This window comes from Micromys minutus (assembly GCF_963924665.1).
Source record: "Micromys minutus genome assembly, chromosome: 14".
NCBI lineage: Eukaryota > Metazoa > Chordata > Mammalia > Rodentia > Muridae > Micromys > Micromys minutus.
Genome location: NC_137983.1, coordinates 13,845,514 through 13,866,230, shown reverse-complemented (window position 1 = coordinate 13,866,230; position 20,717 = coordinate 13,845,514). Strand labels below are relative to the sequence as shown.

At 42.7% G+C, this 20,717-nt stretch overlaps 1 protein-coding gene across 1 annotated transcript; it reads left to right on the top strand.

Moving 5' to 3' along the window:
- Positions 1-11,248: 11,248 nt before the first annotated feature.
- Positions 11,249-13,693, top strand: HMGB2 (high mobility group box 2). The gene is made up of 5 exons (XM_080928724.1): positions 11,249-11,327; positions 11,820-11,989; positions 12,265-12,410; positions 12,487-12,661; positions 13,177-13,693. The coding sequence occupies exons 2-5, from the start codon at positions 11,840-11,842 to the stop codon at positions 13,336-13,338; spliced, it is 633 nt and encodes a 210-aa protein (XP_080784850.1). The 5' UTR covers positions 11,249-11,327; positions 11,820-11,839; the 3' UTR covers positions 13,339-13,693.
- Positions 13,694-20,717: the final 7,024 nt, after the last annotated feature.

The window sequence follows — 20,717 nt, the reverse complement described above, 5'->3', positions numbered from 1 at the left end:
TTCTTCAATTCCTTCATCTCTTTGGTTCTGTTTTCCTCTAGTTCTTTGATTTCTTTGAGTGTTTTTTGTGTTTCCTCTTTAAAAGCTTCTATTTCTTTATGCTTTTCCTCCCGTTCTTGTTTAAGGATCTTCATCATCATCTTGATGTATGATTTCAGGTCTGAGTCTTCTTTTTCTGGATTGTTTGGTATTCCACTGTTTGCTGTGATGGGAGAACTGGGTTCTGGTGTTGCCAGGTTGTCTTGGTTTCTATTGGGTAAGTTCTTTCACTTTCCTCTTGCCATCTTGTTGTCTGTGATTATATGTGGTCTTGTTGTCAATGATTGGTTCTCGTATCTCCCTTGCACCTGCCTGTGTCCCTGGATCTCTGCTGTTCCTGGTGGCAGATGGCCTGAGCGCCTGTTCTGTACTCACAGGCCACAGGGTTTAAACAGGGACCCTAAGGCAGGGTTCCTTCTCCCCTGAACCAATGGGGGGGGGGTGCGCAAGCTTGGCACAGACCTCTCTGTTCCCGGGCTACTCGGAGAGTGCCTTCTCACAAGGCCTGTGTCCGTGGATCTCCGCTGTTCCCGGTGGCCTTGCATTTTCTTTATTTGTTTTATTTCCAACTTTCGGTCTTGAACGGTTTCATTCATTTCCTTCCAGTGTTTATGTTCTCATAGATTTCTTTAGGATTCATTCATTTCCTCTTTAAGGACCCCTATCGTATCCATAAACTCGATTTTAAGGAATCTGTCTTATGCTTCAGCTGGGTTGCACTGCTCAGGGCCTGAGGTGGTAGCAGTTAGTTTCTTGGCTCTGTGGATACAGATTGCCCTATTATTCGTTGTGTTTATATACTGGTGGTCTTGGGAAATTTCATACTGGTTTGGAAAAACTACAGTTTGAGGTGCTGATATCTGGTTGTCTTTATGGGGTCAGTGTTTTGCTCCTTGGTTTCTGTTGCCCTCTCTGGTTCTTGAGAGAGAGAGAGAGAGAGAGAGAGAGAGAGAGAGAGAGAGAGAGAGAGATAGAGAGAGATGGCTGTGTGTGGTTTACATGGTAGGTGATTACTCTTGGATCCTGATTAAGTGTGGCCACAGAGGGTTCCAGGTAAAATGTATATCTTTGTATTAGATGACACTTAGGAATGAGGAAGGGCTAGGTGGGATGTGGGAATGATGCACATGGTCCACAGGAGGGAGAAAAGCAGGGTGTTCCATCAGGATCTGCTTAGTCCCCAGGAATGGGGACAGAGCATGAGAAGAGGCCATAGCAGGAAGTCTACTACAAAGCTTGGGGGAAAGAATGGGCAATAGATTTGGAAGAATGGAGAGAAAGGTGAAGATCTGCTGTTCTCCTGTGTGCTTTCCTGGCTGAAGTGCCCTGGGGGTTCCCAGGAGGTGCCTGCAGAAGTTTCAGGCTGGGAAGGATGCAGGATGTATCGTTTGGTTTGGTCTGTTGCCGAGTGTGAGATGAGACAAGGGCATTGGATTGGAAGAGCTGTAGGAGGAGAGGTTTAGATCTGCAGTTAGCCGCCCTGCTTCCCAGGCTTGGAATGGCCTGTGGGCTCCCAGGGGATGCCTGCCAGAATTGGGAGCTGGGCTAACAAAATAAGTGTAGGGAAGGAAGTTTAAGGGGAAGAGCTGTGTGTTAGGTTTTTAAGACTCTAAAACTGAATCCAAAATCTTTTGTTTAGCACATCAGGGGCTCAGATTTAAAAAAAAAGGGCTTGATAACCACAGATTCTTTTGGTTAAATATTGTGCACACCACTTAAAGCTTGTATAGAATGCTACTACTAGCATTTATTCTTAGCTTTTGAGAATAGGCTTTTTAAAAACATCTAATCTAGGGCAGTGGTTCTTAGTCTTCCCGATTCGGCAACCCTTTAATACAGTTCCTCATGGCGTGGCAACCCCCAACCGTAACATGATTTTGTTGCTACTTCATAGTTAATTTTGCTGCTGTTATGAATTGTAGTGTACATATCTAATATACAGGATATTTGCCATGCTAGTTCTGTGGGGGTCATGACCCACAGGTTGAGAACCACTGTACCGATCTGATCTGCACCCTCAGCTCTGGATTTAGTTTTGGTAACATAGTCATCATTTTTTTTTGTTTGTTTGTTTGTTTTAACTCTACGGTTAGTTGCTATGCTTCCAAGATCTCTGAGACCCAACCCTCCAACAACAAACACATGTGGAAAGGAGATAGGCTGAGAATTTACTAAGCAGAATTCTGCTCTTCGTATCCGGAGGGCTGGACCCGTGTACAGAAAATTGATTAAGGGATTCCTTAAATGACTCTTGATGCATTCAACAAAGATTACTTCTTTAGCTTTTGCTTGCTTCAGGAAAATCCTACTAGATTTAGGATACTTATTACTGTTGTTATTACTACTATTATTATCATCGTTGTTATTTGAGACAGGGTCTGGTTATGCAGGCTAGACAGGCTGGCAGAAACTTTACTATGTAGCCCAGGTTGTCACTGTATTCTCTGTCCTCTTGTCTTAACTTTCAACGTGCTAGGTCTACACAGAGCTGGGGTTGCAAAGTGGTAGCCACCATGTCCAGATTTTCATTATTAATCCAATCTTAGACTACTCATATATATAAATTATATATTATATTACATTGTATATATAGTTCTAGGACAATTTGCAAAGTGTATCTGAAAATATAGTTGTTTGTGAATACATTTCTAAATTATATTTAGCAAAACTACTAAGTATACTAATGCAATTTGATACTAATACAATTAGAAGATGAAGTTGTACATATGTGCCTGGTGCCAGGTGAGGTCAGACGAGGGCATCAGATACCCAGGAACTGAAGTTACAGATGTTTTTGAACTACCATGTGGGTGCTGGAAATCAAACCTTGATCCTTGTAACCTCCAAGTTCATTTCTCCAGCCCTTCAATATAATATTAATATATGTGCCTCAGACTTATTTTAACTGGAAACACAGAGAGGAGATAAAAGGTATCTGGGCCCATGGGAAAGGCTCAGGGTGAAAGCACTTACCACGAAACTGTATGGAATCCCCAGGACCCACGTGAAGCTGGGCCTGGCGGTGCTAATCTGTAATTCCAGTTCTGTAACGGCGGTAGGGGAATTGGAGACAGGAGAATCTTGGAGTGTGTGTGTTAGCTGGCTTGGTTCACATAGTGACAAATAACAAAGTGGAAGGTGGAGACTGACAGTGTGCCCTCTAAGTGCCACACACCCGCTGTGACACAGTCACAGGCATGAGCACACACATGTGAAGTTATGTTCCTAATGTATGGAAGCTGATACTCAGCCGACCTCAGGCCACTTCAGCAACTCGACTGCCATCCAAGAGCAACTGCGCTTAACTGTCCGTGTATTCCTTTGTTTTCAAACAATAACGTCTGTGTTTTCATTCTGCTCTTGTTTTTAAAGTCTAAGCTGTCCTTGACCATTTGGAGTGCAGTGTCCTAAAATAAATAAACAAATAAATAAAATAAAATAAAGGAAAAAACAAGTCAGTGGCTTTCAAAGATATATTTTATTGATATATAATTTACATGACATGAATTTCATCCATCTGAAAGTTATTTTTAGTAAATCTGTGAGGATGTGCAACCTTTACCATATAGTTTTAGAACCCTTCGGTTGCCCAGAAAAGTGTCACTGCGCCCCTGCAGTCAGTCTGTTCCTGTTGTCAATATGCCCCGGGGCAGCCACTCTCTGGCTGTCTGCTTCTACATGTTGGCTTTCTTCTAGAAATGTCATGTGGACAGAATCATACAAAAGTTGTTTTTCATGTCTCATCACTTTCACTTACCATGTTTTTTAAATTTATCTTGTGTTGTATTAATAGCTGGTTGTAGAGAGACTTTCTTGTACTGTATGGAAGTATCACCTGTCAATAAAATGCTATTGGCCTATTAGTTTTGGTGGGAAATAGGGAGGTGGAAGTTCCAGTACAGAGAGTGGATTTCTTGGAATAGAGTCAGGCAGAAAGGATTTGCCCCAAACACAGAAGACACTACTCTGGTCACAGGAAACTGAAGACCAGGTGTCTAAGTTAAGGTTTTACTGCTGTGAACAGATACCATGACCAAGGCAAGTCTTAGACAACATTTAATCAGGGCCGGTTCAGAGGTTCAGTCCATTATCATCAGGTCGGGAGCATGGCAGCATCCAGGCAGGCATGGTACAGGCAGAGCTGAGTTCTACATCTTCATCAGAAGGAAGCCAGGAACAGACTGAGCATCCTCAGGCAGCTAGGAGGAAGATCTCCAAGCCCACCCCCACAGTGACACACTTCCTCCAACAAGGCCACACCTACTAATAGTGCCATTTCATGGGACTAGCATATACAAAGCACCACATTCTACTCCCTGGCCTTCATAGGCTTATACAGATACCTGGGTCTATTATATAACATAATACAAAAGTAATTTTAGCCCAGTTTCCAAAGTCCCCATACTCTATGGCAGTCTCAACAATGTTAAAAATCCAAAGTTCAAAGTCTCTTCTGAGATTCATCCAATCACTTAACTGTCATCTCCAAGACAAGACAGGAAACCAGTTAGGCAAACTCCAGAAATCTCCATGTCTGCTATCAAAGTGATCTTCAGAGCTCCACTCCCTTTTTATCTCTGTTGACTGCAACAAACTTCTTTCTTCTGAGCTGGTTCTACTCTGTTAGCAGCTTTATTCAGCAGATAGCCCAGGGCTCTGGCATCTTTAACAGATGGGGTCTCCAAGGCAACTTCAATGTTACAGCTCTTTCTTTCGTTCTCTTCCTTTCTTTCTTTTTCTTTCTTCCTTCCTTCCTTCCTTTCTTTCTTTCCTTCTCTTCCATCCTTCCTTCCTTTAAGATTTTTATTTATGTATGTGAGTACACTGTAGCTGTCTTCAGACACACCAGAAGAGGGCATCAGATCCCGTTACAGATGGTTGTAAGCCACCATGTAGTTGCTGGGAATTGAACTCAACTTCTGGAAGAGCAGTCAGTGCTCTTAACCACTGAGCCATGTCTCCAGCCCCGGCTTCTTCCACACATGATCTCCTGGGCTCCTCCAAAGGGCAGGTATCACTTCTCCAGCTCTGTCCTCTGTAGCACTCTAAACTTGGGCTCATTCACTCCACTGCTGCTGCTGTTCTTGGTACTGACATCTCCAATACACTGGGGTCTTCCTCTGCAATTAGGCTTCAGCAATAACCTCTCATAGGCTCTCTTCAGGATGCCAAGCTTCAGCTTCTTCACGTGACCCCTTTGGTCCTGGGCCATCAACTGCAATTGAGGCGGCACCTTCACCAGTGGCCTTCCATGGCCTCTCACAGTACCGAGCCTCAGCTGTTCTTCATGATGCATTCATGCCTTCATAACCAGTACCGCCTGTGTGACTCTTACACATTACCGCATCCAACTGCAGCATGAGGTACAACCTTGGCTATCTGTGAACACAGCCTCTTTGTGCTCGCAGAAAATACTTCCCAGAAGATTTCGCCTCAGTGATGCAGGTGTCTTAACCACGATCAATTTCTCATCTCCAGCTGACCAGCATCAATTGTCCCAGTAGTCCCTTCTGTTTTTCACTCTAAAGCCAGAGCCACATGGCTGAAGCTGCTGAGTTCTGCTGCTTGCTGGGGCTGGAACATGGCCCCCTTGTCCCATTTACATTATCACCAGCTTTCTGTTTTCCAACTCCTTCACTGCCTAAGCTGGGCTGTCCTGGAACTTGCTCTGTAAACTGACTTTGAACTCAGAGATCTGCATGCCTGTCTCCTAAGCACTGGGATTAAAGGTGTGGGCTACCAAACCTGGATTTAAGTTTTTCTTTACCTAGAACTTGCTCTGTTCTAGGCTGTCCTTGAATTCAGAGATCTGCTTGTCTTTGCCTCCTGGGGTTAAAGACTTGTACTACTAGGCCTGGATCTAAATTTAACTGGGTGGAATCTTGCTTCAAGGTCACTACTCCCTTAATTCATTTTAATATGCTTGAATATATTAAAATTTTAGCTCCATTTCACTTTCTGGTGCCCCTTTAATACTCACACCATATATTTTACATTTTTCCTTCCCATGCTTGCTAGCTACACTTGTTCAAAATGCTCTTCATGAGACTTAACCAGAGAGGGCTGGAGAGATGGCTCTGTGGTTAAGAGCACTGGCTGCTCTTCCAGAGGTCCCGAGTTCAATTCCCAGCATCCACGTGGTGGCTCACAACCATCTGTAATGAGATCTGATGCCCTCTTCTGGTGTGTCTGAAGACAGCTACAGTGTGCTCACATAAATGAATCTTTAAAAAAAATGTAAAGAGACTTAACCAGAAAACAAAGTCTTCACTGGGCTTTTTTGAAACTCCTTTCTCAGTACAGTTAGTATAAATCTCTTTATCTTAGCCTCAGGTACTTGTCAGGCAAGGGCAAACAGCAGCTACATTCTTCACCAAAATACCACAAAAACAGTCTGTAGACCATGTACTGAAATTCTTTTCCTCTGAAACCTCTTGGGCCAGGTCTGCACACTTCAAATCACTCACAGCAACAAAGTCTTCCATATTCATACTAGGATGGCTCATTAAACTCCATTTAAAACATCCCATGGCTTTCCAAATCCAAAGTCCCCAAACCCACATTCTTCCTGACACAAGCATGGTCAGGGTTATCACAGCAATTCCCCAGTCCCTGGTACCAACTTCTGTCTTAGTTAAGGGTTTACTGCTGTGAACAGACACCAGTGACCAAGGGAAGTCTCATAAAAGATAACTTTAACTGGGGCTGGCTTACAGGTTCAGACCATTATCATCAAGGTGGGAGGAACAGACACACATCCTTCTAATAGTGCCAGTCCCTGGGACGAGCATACGCAAACCGTCACACCAGGTAAGCAGCCATGTGACATGACTTAGAATAAGTTATGAGCTCCCAGGGAACAGACCGAGGGCGTTGGCCTAGGCATTTATTCTCATATAAAACGTCTTACTTGTGGGAGCAAAGCACATGGGCAGAAAGGCTTGAGATTACAGATGGCTATAGCAGCTGGATCAGTGTTCATCCTTATTTGATTTATTGCACGCTGGCACTTGGATATACCATATTCCTGTTTATTTATGTATAGTTAGTGTACATTTGGATTGTTTCCTGTTTGGGATATAGGTATTACAAATAAAGCAGCTTTAAACATTATGTATTTATCCTTTATCACCTGTATGTCTGAGAAAGGGTCTCATTATGTAGTCCTGGATGACCTTGAACTTGTTAAGTAGTCCAAGCTGGACTTGAACTCATAGAAATGTCACTGCCTCCTGAGTGCTGGAGTTAAAGACACGTTTTTAATCTACTTTCAGTAGGTGCTGAGGTTTGTTGGAATCTGAGAATCTGCCAAGCTTTTCCGTAGTGACTGTCCATTTTAAGTTCTCAGAACTAACAACAGAGCACTGCTTTCCTTGTGTGTTTTGTAACACTCCTATTACCTCCTTTAAAAAATTATAGTCATTTTAGTAGAAGCGTTATCTAGTGCGTTTTTACTCTTGGGGACCTAAGATAAACTTCTTTAAGCAGGGTGTTACCAAGTGAATTCTGGTTCTGTTTGTCAACATTTTTAGTCTTTGTTTTTGTTTATTTGAGACTATGTACTGGCTGGTTTTGTGTGTCAACTTGACACAAGCTGGAGTTATCACAGAGAAAGGAGCCTCAGTTGAGGAAATGCCTCCATGAGATCCAGCTGTAAGGCATTTTCTCAACTAGTGATCAAGGGGGTAGGGCCCCGCCCATTTTGGGTGGTGCTATGTCCTTGGACTACTAGTCCAGGGTTTTATTTAAAAAAAAAAAAAAATTCAGGTTGAGCAAGCCAGGGGAAGCAACCCAGTAATCAGCATCTCTCCATGGCCTTTGCATCAGCTTCTGCCTCCAGGTTCCTGCCCTGTGTGAGTTCCTGTCCTGACTTCCTTTGGTGAGGAGCAGAAGATGAGGAAGTGTAAGCCGAATAAACCCTTTCCTTGCCAACTTGCTTCTTGGTCATGATGTATGTGTAAGAATAGAAACCCTAAGACAGACTGGGTCTCTCTACACACTCCTGGCTGTCCTGAATTTCGTTTTGTACACCAAGTTATCCTCAGATTTAGAGATCTGTGTGCCTCTGCTTAAACCCCTGAGTACTGGGGTTTAAGGCGTGGGCACCATGCTTGGCAATGTTTCTATTACATATATTATATCTATATATCATGGTAAATATATTATATATATATAGATTTAATATATAAATATATAGTATCATATATTCTATATATATAGTCACAGAAAAAAAATGAAAGCAGTGAATCAATTTCTAAATTGTGTAGCCTCTTTTATACCATGCCATAGACATGTCTGATTAACATGAAAAACATCTATTTGATGTTTTCTAGAGGCTCCTTTGCCTAAAGGAGGAAGACTAAATCTCTTTGTAAGCCTTCAGGCCAGCCTCATCCTCACTCCGGTAATAGGTAATAGGGTACTTGTAATTGTTCTCTCCAAGTTCTTTCTGCCTGAGCTCTCCCTTCCTCTGCCTAATAAATACTTCGTGTACAACTACTCCAGTGCTACTTTCAAAGGCTTTCCTTACACCTTCAAGATGATTATGCTCTTGAGCAACTTTTATCATTATCTTGTACTGTTTTTGTCTTTCTCTACACTAAATATTCTGAGAGCAAAGACCACTGTCTTAGTGTTTCCATTGCTGTGAAGACACACCACGGTCAAGACAACACTTATACAGGACTACATTCAGCTGGGGCTGGTTTACAGGTTCAGATGTCCAATCCACTGCCATCCAGATGGGAAACATGGCAGCATTTAGGCAGGCACCCTGGTAGAAGAGCTGAGGGCTCTACCTCTTGTTCTGAAGGCAACTGGGAGATGACAGTCTCCAAGGAGCTAGGAGGAGGATCTCAAAGCCCACTCTCATATTGACAGACTTCCTCCAACAAGGCCATACCCACTCCAACTAGGCCATGTCTCCTAATAGTGCATTCCCTGTGCCAAGCCTGTCAACACATCGGTCTCTGGGGGCCATACCTGTTCAAACCACTACAACCACATTCCATCTTCCTAAGTCTACTACTAAACTCGGTGCTTAGCACCATCAACTTACATTTCTAAAATAAATAGGCAACTTTTACATAAGTGCAACCTTTTTTTACGACATGATGGTATTTTAAAAGAAATACTAAATCACCTATGATGGGATGACTATATTTGGTTGTCAACTTGACTACATCTGAAATTAACGTTAAAACCTAAGTAGCTCGGTACACCTGGTGAGGGATTTTTTTTTCTTAATTCATTTAAAGTGGGAAGACTGACTTTTAAACAGAATTTTTTGAGGCAGGGAGATCCATCTGTAATATGAGCCCCACCTCCTTCTGGCAGCCTTACAAAGGACAATGAAGAATGCGTGCTCTCTTTGCTTGCTTGCTCTTGTTCTCCGTAGAAATTACTTCACTGCCATTAGAACCTTCTTCTTCAGGATTCTGTAAATACTGAAAACCATCTGGGACAGTCTTGTGGACTGAACAACTAAACTTCTGGTTTCTTGGACCTTTCACTGTTAGTCAGTCATTGTTGGATCACAGTCTGTAAATCATTTTAATACATCTACATACAGATTCAGTTTATTGGTTTTGTTCCTCTAGAGAACCCTGGTAAACATAAAATTTAAAAACAAGATCTAAAAGTATAATGCATCAGTGATTTCACTTACAATGCTACTTGAATAATAACTCAAGTTTGGTTAGCTTAGATTGTGTTTGTGTGTGTGTGTACACGCACAAGCTTTATAGATTAGTTGCAACTGCCATTTATTAGATGTAAGATTTCAGATAAACACAATAAATTTATAAGTATTATGATTAATAATATTCTGGAACCGTAGCCAGGCATGGTGGTACATGCCTTTAATCCCATGCAGAAGTAGGTGGATGTGTCTGAGTTCAGGCTGGTGTATGCAGTGAGTGCCAGGAAACCACCCAGTCTTGAAAAACCAAAACAACAGCAGCAAAACAAATCTGGGACCCTTAAAATGGGAAAATACGCCCGAACAGGCACCTTACATTTTTTTATTGCGGTAAAACAAAAACTGTGTGACCACTGTTTGCTGGCCTTAAGTATATTCTCAATGCTGGACAATCATCCATTTCCAAGGAAAACACAGCTTTCAAGTCTATCTTTTAAAAAAATAGTCCTTTAGCACTATCGAAAATGATCCTCACACACGAACCAAACAGGGGGGCAGCCCAGCAAGCGCAGGCGAAGTTGCTGGGGGAGAAAATATTGAAAAGTCCGTGAAAACAGCGGTGCCACAGACGCAATAGGCGAGTCGGGGAGACACAGCACAGCTAAATCACAAGGCAGAAATGGCACGCCAGGACCCGGCCCTCCTTCCCCAGGAAATCGGCTAGACTGGCTAGGCGAGGGAAGGTGACTCGGGTGCCCTCGCTGGACCCTAGGCTCCCACCCGCGACCGTGCCTGTAAGGTGATGGGGTGCAGTGTGGTGAACCCGCAGATCTTAGGCGGACCAGCTGTGGAGGATGGCGTCCCGGGGCCGAGTCAGGGTCTGTGGGGATGGGGATCGCCTCCGACCCGAGGGTATTTATTTTTAAATCACCAGGCGTCGGGGGAGAAAGCCCCCGGGCTGGAACACTCCGCACGGTAGGCGCTCCACCTGCCAGGCTCGGGCTCCACCTCGGCCTCAGCCGTGTCACGGCTCCGCACGGCACGCTCCCCAGTTTTTTATTTCGTGAGCTCGTAGCTGAGCTCTGGGCAGGCCACGGCATCCAAACGGCCGCTGGCCTAGCGCTTTAAGTCACCTCAGAGACATCTTTTACACCTGAAAAACTTAGCGCCGGCGGCCCTATTTGGTAGTTTTAAATCTGGCGGGGCAGATCCTCTCGGGCGTGCCACACCCCTGTTTACAGTTCTGGCCAATCAGCGGCGGGCCCGCCATTTTTCAAACGCTTTTCCTGCCGCCAATCAGGGTCGAGCAGTACATTCCTCTCTAGACCGGTTCCAACGGGTCTGGGAGTTAACGACCTGGGAGACCCACCAAACCTGCTAGGCTAAGGCTGGAGGGACGGGCTTGGCCTGACACCCACCAATCAGAAGCCGTCTCTGTGAGAGGGCGGGGACTCTCCGGGTTTGAATAATCCTCAGAGCCAATCATCGCGGAGGAGGTGTGGCCTGCGGCTGGTCTCGTCAAGTTGCAGTGGCGCGGAGAACTCTGCAAAACAAGAGGCTGGGGATTGCGTTACTGATAAACCAGTTCTCGCCGGAGCTTGGGGAAGGAAGTCTCTCTGTGGAGGTCTGAGGGAAGAGCTCGCGCCAGGTAAGACTCGGCCGAGAGGCCCCGGGCTTGGCGGCCCGGCTCTTTCCGCGTAGACCGGGGCGTCTGTAGGGCTTCGGTACGACCGCCTCAGGGGGGCCTTAGAGAGCGGGCGGAATTTGGAGTGAGGGCCGGGGCCATGGAGGTCGGGCCGGGAAGCCCTTGAACCCGGCCGCGGTTCTTTCCCTCTCCCCTTTTGTTTTTTATCTCCTTAAAAAGAAATTGGACGAGGGTCTCGCGGCGGCTTGTACACGGCGCGCGGCTTTTCTGTCAGGAGGGCGCGCGGCCGGCGGCTTTTCGGCCTCGGCGAGAGGCTGAGGCGCGGGCCGGGCGGGGCTGGGCCGTGCCGCGCGGACGGGCGGGCGCGCGCGGAGTTTGGGCGGGAAGCCGAGCGGAATCCCCCCTCTGCGCTGTTCCCGCTCCCCTCCCCCACGCTCACCCTCCCCCCCCCCCAACCCCGCGGGGCCCCCGCCGACTCGGCTTTCTCCTCGGCAGGTAGACGCCGCGTCGTCGTCATGGGCAAGGGTGACCCCAACAAACCGCGGGGCAAAATGTCCTCGTACGCCTTCTTCGTGCAAACCTGCCGGGAGGAGCACAAGAAGAAGCATCCGGACTCGTCGGTCAACTTCGCCGAGTTCTCGAAGAAATGTTCCGAGAGATGGAAGGTGAGGGCGGCATTCCCACTCAGCCCCAGGCCGTTTCCGGGGTGGTTTTGGCGGGTCCCCGCGGGCGTGGGGGGACCAGGGAGGTCTAGCTTTTTGTCATCCTGGTGAACGGAGGATTTGAAAGGCTCTCACCCAACTCGAGGCGCCATTAATGCAAATGTGGAGCTTAAAAGTTTGCCGATTTACTCGACTTGTTTATCCACTTCTTTCTTTCCTTTTACAGCTAAGAACTTTTAAATGTCTTGTCGAATGACTCCTTTTTTTTCTGTCCGTAGACCATGTCTGCAAAGGAAAAGTCGAAGTTTGAAGAGTTGGCCAAGAGCGACAAAGCTCGTTATGACAGGGAGATGAAGAACTATGTTCCTCCCAAAGGTGATAAGAAAGGAAAGAAAAAGGATCCAAATGCGCCGAAGAGACCACCGTAAGCTGGTTTGAAAACTGACGGAATCCGCCCCCCCCCCATCCACCTCTATTTGTTAACTCTTGCTTCCTTGCAGGTCTGCCTTCTTCCTGTTTTGTTCTGAACATCGCCCAAAGATCAAAAGTGAACACCCTGGCATGTCTATTGGAGATACTGCAAAGAAACTGGGTGAGATGTGGTCTGAGCAATCTGCCAAAGATAAACAACCGTATGAGCAGAAAGCAGCTAAACTAAAGGAGAAGTACGAAAAGGTATGGTGCCTTTAAAAGTAATGCTAATTAATTACTGATTTATTTCTAAATTATACATGTCAGCTGTAGAAGTGGGAAATTTATGTTAATCACTGGCTGCCACTTTTTGAAAAGTTGCAATACAACTTGAGCAGTACAGACAAGTTCACCTTGTGATAGTGTCTGTGGCCCTTGTAAATTCCTGCTGTAAACTCATTGTAGTTGTGTAAATCTGTTTAGAGGGTAGAATGCCAGCTATGTTTTTAGGTGCGTAGTTGTGTATAAAATATAAGGTGGGAAAGGGCTATACTGGCAAAGTAAGTGGGCAGTGTCCGTAAAAAGTACAGTAACTGATCTCAGGCAGCTCCCATTATTTACCTGATGTGCTTCCTAAAGCAAAGAGGAAGCAAATCCTCTCAAACCAGTGGTGGTCTAAATATTAAGAGTTTTGGTCAATTTTAAGTTGTTTACAATTGAGTGGTTTTTCACACTTGAGTAATGTGTACCGGATGCTGATGTTACTTTGACTATTTCAGGATATTGCTGCATACCGTGCCAAGGGCAAAAGTGAAGTAGGAAAGAAGGGTCCTGGTAGGCCAACAGGCTCCAAGAAGAAGAGTGAACCAGAAGATGAGGAGGAGGAGGAGGAAGAGGAAGAAGATGAAGATGAAGAGGAGGAAGATGAGGATGAAGAATAAGTGGCTGTCCTAAAGTGGAGTATATGCTCAGGCAATTTTGCTAAGAATGTGAAATTCAAGTGCAGCTCAACATTAGCTTCAGTATAAAAAAAACTGTACAGATTTTTGTATAGCTGATGAGATTCTTTGTAGAGAAAATAATTTTAAAAAAGAGTTTGTAGCTTTTTCAGGAGCTACAACGTACAGTTAGATTTAAAGCTTTTGATGTTGAATGTTTCTAAATATTTAATGGTTTCTTTAATTTCTTATGGTAGCAAAAAAAACTTCATAGGAATTTGTATTACCAGTAAAAAGAATTTTTTTTAGGATGTTGCATTTTTGTTTTTTCTTTTTTAAATTTGTAATAAAATAATGTATATTACTTGCATTGTTTGTTTTTTTTTCTGGAACACAGATGGGAACATGTCAGTTTTTTTTGTGTGTTAATTTGCTTCTCTTTGTGTTTAGAGAGAAGGGCCAATTTCTTTTAGTGACCAGCATTAGGGACATGCTGGCTTAATTTCCAGAGCAAATAGACGTAAAAACTTTAAAGTTTTATGGTGTTTGTAAAGTACAAGTCTTAACTGAAATTGGGAGTACAGCTGTAAGTTAGTTTTTAGGCTTTAGGTGATTTAGTAGACTAAAATATTTTGGCTAACGGACTAGATATCCAGGTGTGGGTTTTTAGTTACTTTAATGTTAACAGTATGGATTTGAGGTGTGGACAGGTCTTTGCTTATGAGTCTTAGCTCATACCAAAATCGGAGCTAGTTATGAGGTGAGTTGAATGTGTTGGAAAACATGTAATTGGTGAAGATGTTGAAAGAATGGTGTCTGGGCTGGGTTATGGTGGCAGGTACATGTGATCCTAGTGTGGAAGGTAGAGGCAAGATTAAGAGCTACCCTGGCTAGACACTACCAATAGAAGTAAATGCTTCAATGGTATATAAAAGGATATGTAAGCAGATAGTTACATCCTTTTTCAGCTTTAGACTTAAAAACTTATATATACATCTATGACATAAGTATTACATAAATGAATTCTCAAAGATGTCTGCATACTCCCACATTGAATAGGTTGTAATTAAATTAGTTGCCTAAAAAGTTCCAGAATTCCCAAAGTTACACAGAAGTGCTTGTCTTCACTATTACAGCACCCTAACCAACTTATAAAAATGTTGCTGTGACTTTATCTGTGAAAAAAATCCTAGAAGGACTAACTGCTAAAAGGTACAGGTAATATAGAATTTGCTATTTAAAATACTCTAATTTTTTTTTTTTTTTTTTTTTGCTTTTAACAATGCTAGAGATAGAACCCAGGGCCTTATGCATGCCAGGCAAGTGCTTGTACCTTTAAGCTAACTTAACTGCTATTTTCTCCCCAGCCTGTACTTAAAAATTGTTATAAATTGCTCTAAGTATTTATAAAAAGTGATGAATAAAGTCACTTGGGACTTGGCCTTTTCACCTTAATACTGTCATTAAAACTTACCTCTAGTTCATTAATGTTCTTATAACAATATGATTGTGTCAGCAGGGGACGGAGTGGTGCATACTTTTAATCTTGGCACTTGGGAAGCAGGGGCAGGTAGATCTGTCAGTTTGAGGCCAGCCTTGTTTACATAGTGAGTTCCAGGATAGCCAGAGCGAGTGAGACTGGTTGGACAAAACAAAACCATTATTGAATATGTAATATTTTATCCACTCTAATTATAGGCATTTAGCTTTCCTTTCTGCTGCAATGACAGACTCCCATCTGCATTCTTTGTCTCCCAGATAGACATGGTACATGGGGTTCACCTTGGGTTTCTACCCCTCATACCCCCATCTCAAGACTTAGGGGCATTGGTGTTTTTTGCCTGCATGTATAACTATGAGGGTGCCAGATTCCCTGGAACTGGAGCTACAGACAGCTGTGAGCTAAAATGTAGGTGCTGGGAACTGAACCTAGACTCTGAAGAACAGCAAGTACTTAGCTGCTGAGCCATGAGCCATATCTCCAGCCCCGTTGTCCTTCTACTAAATGTGGCAGGTTGCTTTGCTTGTGCAATTTTTGGTAAAAGTTGCCCATGTATTTTGTCATTTTAAGGTTATTTAGGGATAGGTTAAATCCAGTACCAGTTACTGTCAAATTTTCTATTAAAAGTCTTGTTTGGGGGACTTAAAGTTAGATTTAACATTCTCAGAAGTCCAAGGGAGACTTCATTTAAATTTCCACTGAAAGCCACATCTCACAAATTGGTGAACAATGAGGCTGATAGAAGAATTTCTTCTCTATGGTAATCATTTCACACAAGCTTCTTTAACTTACCAACTTCTTTTCATTTGTAAAGTATGGGCCATAATATCTGAAACATACTGCCTTTTTGGGGGTTTACATTGTATTTGTCTTATATAACATATTAATGACCTTGGTCACATGCTGAGAACTTATATATAAGTACTTTAGGCACACTGATAGCCCTATAAGGCACATAGTGTAATGAGGAAGCTGCTAGAGAACTTAAATTTCATTGGACTCCACTGTTAAAGTATTCTTCAGTTGAGCAGATTGTAACATCCGCCACTATAAAAAGTTAAGAAGTCCCTGCTGCAGCTCTGCTCAAAGGTAGGTAGGCTGGAGCCATTTAAAAACAATCAGTATCTACTAAGCTCAATTATAGGCAATTCAAAATCTTAAGAGAATTATTGCAAAATAATTCTTGATCTTATTTAGAAATAGTCCTTTCTTTAATCTCTAGTCTCAAGGACAATTTAAACTTCTCTGTGTATGTGTGTGTGTGTGTGTGTGTGTGTGTGTGTGTGTGTTTTTAACTTCACTTTATACCCTGCCCCTTCCCTGTCACCCCCTCCCACAATCCTCCATCCATCCCTCCACCCCTTCTCTGAGCAGGTGGGGGATCTCCTGGGTATTCTCCCCCCTCTGGCACATCAAGTCTCTGTGAGGCTAGACACATCCTTTATGCCACACAAGGGAGACCAGCTTGAAGAACAATGTCCCCACCAATAGGCAACAGCTTTTGGGATAGCCTCTGCTCCAGTTGCACTAAGCTGCACATTTGCTACATATGTGCAGGGAGGCCTAGGTCCAGTCTGCGTATACTCTTTAAAGTTGGTGATCTCCCAAGGGTCCAGATTAGTTGACTCTTGGTCTTTCTGTGGACTTCCTATTCTCTTAAGAGGCCACAATCCTTCCTCCTGTTCTTCAGTAACAGTCTCCAATATCCATCCACTGTTTGGTTGTGGGTGTCGTATCTGTCTGAGTCATATGCTGGGTGGAGTCTCTCAGAGACAGACTTATCATTAATAGGGGTTGGTGTTTGTACATGAGATGGGTCTCTAGTTGGGCTGGTTATTGGTTGGACATTCCCTCAGACTCTTCTCCATCCCCAGTCTGCATTTCTTGTAGACAGGATATATTTGGTTTGAGTTTTGAGGGTTGGTTTGTGTTCCCACCACTTCATTGGGGTTCCTGCCTGGCTACAGGAGATAGCCCCTTCAAGTTCCACATCTCCAATATACTTCGTCATAGCTAAGGTCATCCCCATTAATTTTTTTTGGGCATCTCCCTTATCCCAGGTCTCGGTCTCTTCTTGGAGATGCTCCCTATGTCCCCATGCTCATCAGTTGCAGATTTCTATTTATTCTCATGGCCATCTGGCCATCCCTCCTGTTCCTCTCCACATCTGATCCTGAACACCCCTATTCCCCTCCCCATCTCCTCTCCCACCCAGTTTCTTTCATCTGCCTCTTAGGACTATTTTATTCATCCTTCTAAGTGAGATTCAAGCAGCCTCACTGGGCCTTCTTGTTTAGCTTCTTTGGGGTAGCATGGGTGTGATGGTTTGCATATGGCCAGCCCAGGGAATGGCACTTATTAGAAGGTGTGGTCCTGTTGGAGTAGGTGTGTCACTGTGGGTGTGGGCTTTCAGGCCCTACTCTTAGCTGTGTGCAAGCCAATATTCTGCTAGCAGCCTTTAGATGGAAGATGTAGAAGTTTTAGCTCCTCCTGCACCATGCCTGCCTGAATGCTGCCATGCTCCCACCTTGATCATACTGGACTGAACCTCTGAACCTGTAAGCCAGCCCCAATTAAATGTTGTCTGTCCTTAAAAGAGTTGTCTTGGTCATGGTGTCTGTTCACAGCAGTAAAACCCTAACTAAGACAATGGGTATCCTGTATTTTGTGGCTAATGTCCACTTACTAGTGAGTACATACTATGCATATACTTTTGGGTCTGGGTTACTTCACTCAGGATGATATTCTCAAGTTCCATCCATTTGCCTGCAAAATTCATGATGTCCATGTTTTTAATAGCTAAGTAGTATTCAACTGTGTAGATGTACCACATTTTCTTCATTCTTCAGTTATTAAGGATATCTAGCTTGTTTCTATGGGGAATAAAGCTTGCTATGTTGAGCAAGTGTCTTTGTGGGGTGGTGGAACATCTTTTGAGTATATACCCTAGAGTGGTATAACTGGGTCTTAAGGTAGAACTATTTCCAGTTTTCTGAGAAACTGCCAAATTGATTTTCAAAGTAATTCTGTCTGGTTCTTTAATCAGATTCTTTCACTGCTCAATATTTTAAAAGATTCATCCATGTGGAATAATTTTCATGTACCAAACTTGAAATAGTCACGGCCAAGAAAGATACTCATTCCTGAGATGTAACCAAGTGTTAGAAATAAGCAACCTGGAAGTCTGTGAAACAAAATCTAATCTATTTCCATTCTACAGGGGTACTTGTACACACAGGCACACACTCATAACTATAGTTTGCATGATTCCAGCTATTAGCCTTAAACAAACCCTGCAAATAAAAAGCCTGAGTTTCTTCCTTGAGGGTAATCTGGATATTTATTTTTGTCTCTTGCTCTTAAAAAACATTTTTTTTTATTCATATGAGTACGCTGTAGGCCATCTTCAGACACACCGTAAGAAGGCATCAGATCCCATTACAGATGGTTGTGAGCCACCTTGTGGTTCCTGGGAATTGAACTCAGAACCTCTGGAAGAACAGTTCATGCTCTTAACCACTGAGCCATTTCTCCAGTTCAGCTCCAGCTCTTTTTAAAAACCTGAGTAAGTATGCAAATATATAGAAAGAATTACAAGTACTAAAAAGTTATGGATTAAAATACATTATTTATTTTTCCTCACCTATAAAACAAGCAACCCAGAATTAAGTTATACATAAGCTTCTCAAGTTTACCCTAATAAAATTTTGAATATTTGTACAATTTCTACAGAAACATACAGTGTATCAAAATCTGCATAAATCAAATTTATAAAATGTGTAGAAATGCATAGTGATATTATCAACTTACAAAGCAAGGGTATGGGAATTCTTTCCAGAGCAGCCGGAAGTACAAAATAGTCATCATGGTGGCAGCTTCTGATGTGTTCATGTGTGGTAAGGTTTCTGATTTCAATATATAGAATCATGTTCATATAGTATCCTAATGAATTGTACTAAAAACAATGTAATTTACCCATAAAATTACATGCACAGTTCATGTGCCACCTTTCTTAGCCTATGCATAGATACAAGGTTGAAACCCATTTAACATGGAAAATGGTGTCAATTCCTAACACAAGTAATTACCAATTCTCTTAGTTTTCTTTCTATAGTGGACCTATTTGCCATTATATAAGCATATAAATGTATTTCTTTAAATATCCCTAGAGGTGAAAGTTTAAATAGTCGATCACAGGTCAGTAGCAAAATACAAATCAACAATTCAAGATTATAAATAAAACTGTTCAGGATGTTTAATTTTTACTGTCCAAATTGATCAACTAAGGTTGGAAGAAAAATAATTTTATGCTTTTCTTCCAAAAAAAAAAAAAAGTAGGCTTTCTTTTTTTCTTTCTTCTTTTTTTTTTTTTTTTTTTGTTTCCCCCTAGGCTTTAATTAAAAATATTTCCTTCTGGCAGTAGTTTGTGAATTTCTGTCATTGGCACCATGATTATATAATCAATAATGCTTACCTGGCCCCAGATCACCACATTGCTTTTCTTTCCTTTTTTTTTTTTTTTTTTGGCACTCAATGTAGACATTTTAATTGGGGGGAGGGGAATAATAGAAGACTTCTTAGAAACTAAAGTTTGCAACATTTGGTTCCCTTAAAGTAGGCATTGTCTTAATAAATGTTCAAATTAAATCTCTGGTCCCTGGAGAATATTAAAAAAGAAAGAAAGAAAAAAAAAAAAAAACAAAAACAAAACAAAAAAAAAAAAAAAAAAACTTCCTAAAAAAGAAATTAAGGAAGCTTACAGAACTAACATCTAACTTACCAGAATGTAGTCCACATTTGTTGATGATCTGTATTCTTAGATAAGATCTAAGAATGGAAAATTAGATACTAATTTTCCTAAATTAAAAACAATGTGTGTGGAATTTCTTTTGAATGAAGACGAACCAAGCGTCAGCTCATCTCTGCCCCACACTGTGCTGTGCTGCAGGGTTTTCCTAAGGCTTCCATTTCACAAGGGCTTGGCGAGTCTTACCTCAGGACCAACCTCCACACTAGGGCTTTGCTGTGTCGGTTCCCTGCCCTTCCACCCCCTTCTTCAAGCTTCAAACTGAGAATTATTTCTAGGTGTCTATCGTGACTGGGACTGGGGAAAGCAGGTATGAAATGTAGATGATAAAAAACCAATCCCTCTGTTTAGAAGGAAGGACTGAGGGTACTGAGAACATCAGCAGGCAGGGAGGTAACCCACAGAATCTTCAAGCCCCTCGGAACAGCCTTGAGATGGTCCCCATTGTTGTCCTTGACCCAGTCATGCAGAATTCCACTTCATAGCCAAGAAATTCACGTGTGAGTAACAGACGGATTCCCCAGGTGACATTCATTGTTACCATCATAGAAATATCATTAGAAGCTCTCAAAAAATATACTGAGAAATGAAAGAGGCACTAAATGTGTTGAAATTCACCTTTCAAACAGCAGCGTGACTGAAGGAAGGCCACCTTGGCCAACAACCCGTGGCAATGCTTCCGAAAGATGTAAAATTAAATACACAGCAGGTTGAACATCACCAAGTCGGATGTGAAAGTCTGCTTACTCCAACCTTTTTTTTCAAGTGTGTTAAAAAACAAGAACAATATCAATATCAACAACAACAACAACAACAACAACAAAACCAAACTGCCTTCTAGACCCCTGAGTGTATTCCCAAAGAAGACAACAACATATGCTTTAACTTGGCGGTTCAGGGAACCAAGTTAAAGGCACAAGTTACCAACGTCATCATAAAACAAAACAAAAACGATGTAAACATCTAGAGTTTAAGGTAAGAGCAGTTTTGTAAACAGTAACTGCAGATGATAATGTTATTGTAAAATCACAGTTTATCAATGCCCCTTCCAACTGATCAGAGAGGTTCCAGGTT